Here is a 3,011-nt window from a genome sequence, read left to right as displayed (position 1 = left end):
CGAGCGTAATCACCAACACGTGCTGCTATTAGGCGAGCACGTGATCGATGTGTCGAGTCCACTGGAAAATCAGCCGCTCGCCAGGTCCGGATTTTATCCGAACCGGGTTCGAGAGGAGACTCGGTCGCTCGTACTCGCGCAAATTCCTCCATCGTTCGCGTTTCAAGTTGGAAACATTGTAAATAAATTTGATTGTTTCTAGATAACTTTGGATTACGATCCTCAATCTTTTGTACGATTATGTATATGTTTGAGGATTAAATTATAAAAGTTACATTATTAAACAATTTTAATAATTTAATATTTTTTCCCTCTCGGAATATCGGAGGAATACTATTTCCTTTTCATTGCGAGATACATGAACGAAATCTAAATTGCTCCCGCCGGATACTGGAGTGTGTCTGTTGTTTTTTGTGTCGCGATACTAAAATTCCTTGGTTATTATTTGTCGGCCATTTGCTCGAACGGTATCGATGCTTTCCAATCCGTGGAACACATTCGCCGATCTACAGCGGAGATTAAATATATTTATTCAATCAGTTTGCGGCCCGGGGTTCGGTACATCTGGCACTCGGAGCGGTACAACGTTTGTACCCGGTTCCTGAGGGCGACTCATTCACAGAGATGCAATCTGGCAGTTTTCCAATTGCAATCCGCGCGATCCACCACCCACGGACGTTAAATAAAATTCAATTTTCCACGTGGGGGCCATTTCGCGAGAGACCCATTTTTGTGAGCAACTGATTTTAAAATCGTATAAATTGTGCTAAAATCATATGAACGATTACTTCGTCCCGACTGAGACGCGAATCCTCGTATTACATAATAATCGACGCTTTTGAGGGTACGTTTAAATAATGCGCTACCATTGGAATTCCATTGAAAAATGTTTCCCTCTGTCAATAACGCTAGAAATACCCAGTGGCTTGACCCAGTTTGTCGCCCTCGCCCGATGAACCTGTTTTGTCGCCACCTCCGGTGACAAATGAAATCCCCTGAAATTTAATACCGCTTGTGCGGCGACGGTGCTATTACATTTCATAGATCGCACTGCGACGATCCCGGCCGTACGTCCCAGCAGGTTTTCTTGTCCCTGTTAAGGAGAAGCTATTGCCAGGATTGTACAACAGGATTACGAGGACGTGGTCGTTGCGCGCGCCTGACCAGAAATTTATACCGATGCTTCTTGCGACGTGTGCTGCCGTGTACAAAGGCTTCGGTTGTTTCAATCCGCAAAAACCTTCTGGTAATAAAGTACCCGGGCGCATGGCGGTGTGGTCCTTCGCTTCATAAATAACGCTATTAATTTACTCCGTTGAGGCGAGCGGGCGAGCGAGCGTGAGAGCGCGATCCGTTCGGATCCATATATCCCGAAGAGACTCCACGGACGTTTTAAAACTAATAAATTCCCCAATGGGATTTACGCGGCGGAGGAGCGGTGGACGAGCTTCTCGATCGGTCACTTAATTGCGATCTTGAACCGTTTAAACTATCTCTAATTGAATTTCGCGATAATGACTGAATATCCCCAGGTGGGATCTCATAAAACTGTCCGCGTGGCAATAAAGAGTCGCGGCATCGTCCCGCCCCGATCTATATCCTCTGCGATCTAGACGTCGGCTCCCGAAGAGACTGCCCGACTCTGTTCGGATGCGAGTAAAAAAAAAAAAGAGGAAGCTCTTCTCTCGCGACGAACGTGGGCAAGCCAGTCCGATCGGGTTTCTGAAAGCTTTCTACTCGAAGGAAATCGGGGTCCGTGCGGGACCCGATAGAGAGAAGGTATCCACCTACTCGCCCGTTTTCCACATCCGCGGGATTTCCAGGATTTCATTATGGCGCCGGTTCTCGCTTGGTCGCCATGGTGACTATATACGTCGGGCGTATAACGCGCCGTCACCCTATCTTCTTTAGTTTTCCTAAAAGGTGGAAGATTCCCGATGACAAAACGACGCGGACACACCGTTGACAAGGGATGTAGATTTGTCATTGCGATCTGCTCGTGTAATAATAGCTTTTTTGATGACTTTATAGTTAAGCAGAATAATCTACTATTTTACAATCCGCAATAATAATAAAAATAGTAAGTAACGCAACGATTGATTGCGATATAATTGTCATAGTCTTGTACAATAATGATGGTTTCAAATAAAATTTTTTAGATGTTAAGATCGTTAAAATAATTAGCACAATTTCCGTATGATTACACATTTCTACGAAGAATTTTCGAAGACTCAAAAATTCAAGTTTACCGTCGAAAATATATATCGCAAAAATATTATTTGGACATACTTGTGTGCGTGAGCGGATAATAGGTTTATAATCGATCAGCTCTCCCTTCGTGCACGGCGTCTCTCTCCGTTTTCCGATATCGAGGAACGATTTCCAGAGAGTAGAGAGTAGCTGCAGCCTTGGATTCCACTTCCACGCGCCATTCGACTCTGCAATTTTGCTTTTCCACGCGATTGCCTTTTTTATTTTCCTCAAGTCCGTAATTACGCGGGCCGCGTCGAGCGCGTCGGCAAAGAGAAAGAGAGAAAAGAGAGAAAGAGAAACAGTTTCGGCGATGCATCTCGTGCCGTCTCCGCCGCCGCGAGCTTATCCGCTGACCGTACCAAAGCGAACGATAAAGAATAATCATTTGAATAGAGCCGTACGGATGAAGGGGCAAATTTAATATGCAAATGGCGGAGGCATTACGTCTCTTTTATTCTACTCCGGCCGAGCGAGAAGAGATGGCCGGATGGCGCTCCTTGCAGATGAAGGAAGAGACGAAGGAAGGGAAGGAAGTAGACACAGAGCGACGACGGAGGCGGAGGTACGAAGAAAAAGAGGAAGAAGATGAAGAGACCGGGCCGGGAGGCGAGGGTGACTGGAGGACGATGGAGAGAAAAGGGAGGAATGAGAAAGAGACGAAGAAGTGGACCGAACGAGACGGTCTAAGTAGTTTTGCATATCTGCTTCATTACTCTGAATAACGCGAAGAAACTCTCCTTACACCTGGTCGCCCCCTC

At 46.0% G+C, this 3,011-nt stretch overlaps 1 protein-coding gene across 1 annotated transcript; it reads right to left on the bottom strand.

The window, feature by feature from the left end:
- Positions 1-323: 323 nt before the first annotated feature.
- On the bottom strand, positions 324-1,268 carry LOC105453027. Its single transcript, XM_011694682.1, has 2 exons — positions 1,036-1,268; positions 324-506 (listed from the first exon to the last, which is right to left on the bottom strand). Exons 1-2 carry the CDS (start codon positions 1,266-1,268, stop codon positions 425-427), a joined length of 315 nt encoding a protein of 104 aa, XP_011692984.1. The 3' UTR covers positions 324-424.
- Between the last annotated feature and the right edge of the window lie 1,743 nt (positions 1,269-3,011).

This window comes from Wasmannia auropunctata, unplaced genomic scaffold (assembly GCF_000956235.1).
Source record: "Wasmannia auropunctata unplaced genomic scaffold, wasmannia.A_1.0 LD336023.1, whole genome shotgun sequence".
Classification (NCBI taxonomy): Eukaryota; Metazoa; Arthropoda; class Insecta; order Hymenoptera; family Formicidae; genus Wasmannia; species Wasmannia auropunctata.
This window is presented reverse-complemented; position numbering and strand designations above follow the sequence as displayed.

Bases quoted from the DNA above. Each gene is read 5' to 3' on its own strand.
- LOC105453027 (XM_011694682.1), bottom strand. From the start codon at position 1,268: ATGCGCCCGGGTACTTTATTACCAGAAGGTTTTTGCGGATTGAAACAA. The intron at 507-1,035 runs GTAATAGCACCG...TCTCCGCTGTAG, and splicing joins CGCAGTGCGATCTATGAAAT to ATCGGCGAATGTGTTCCACG.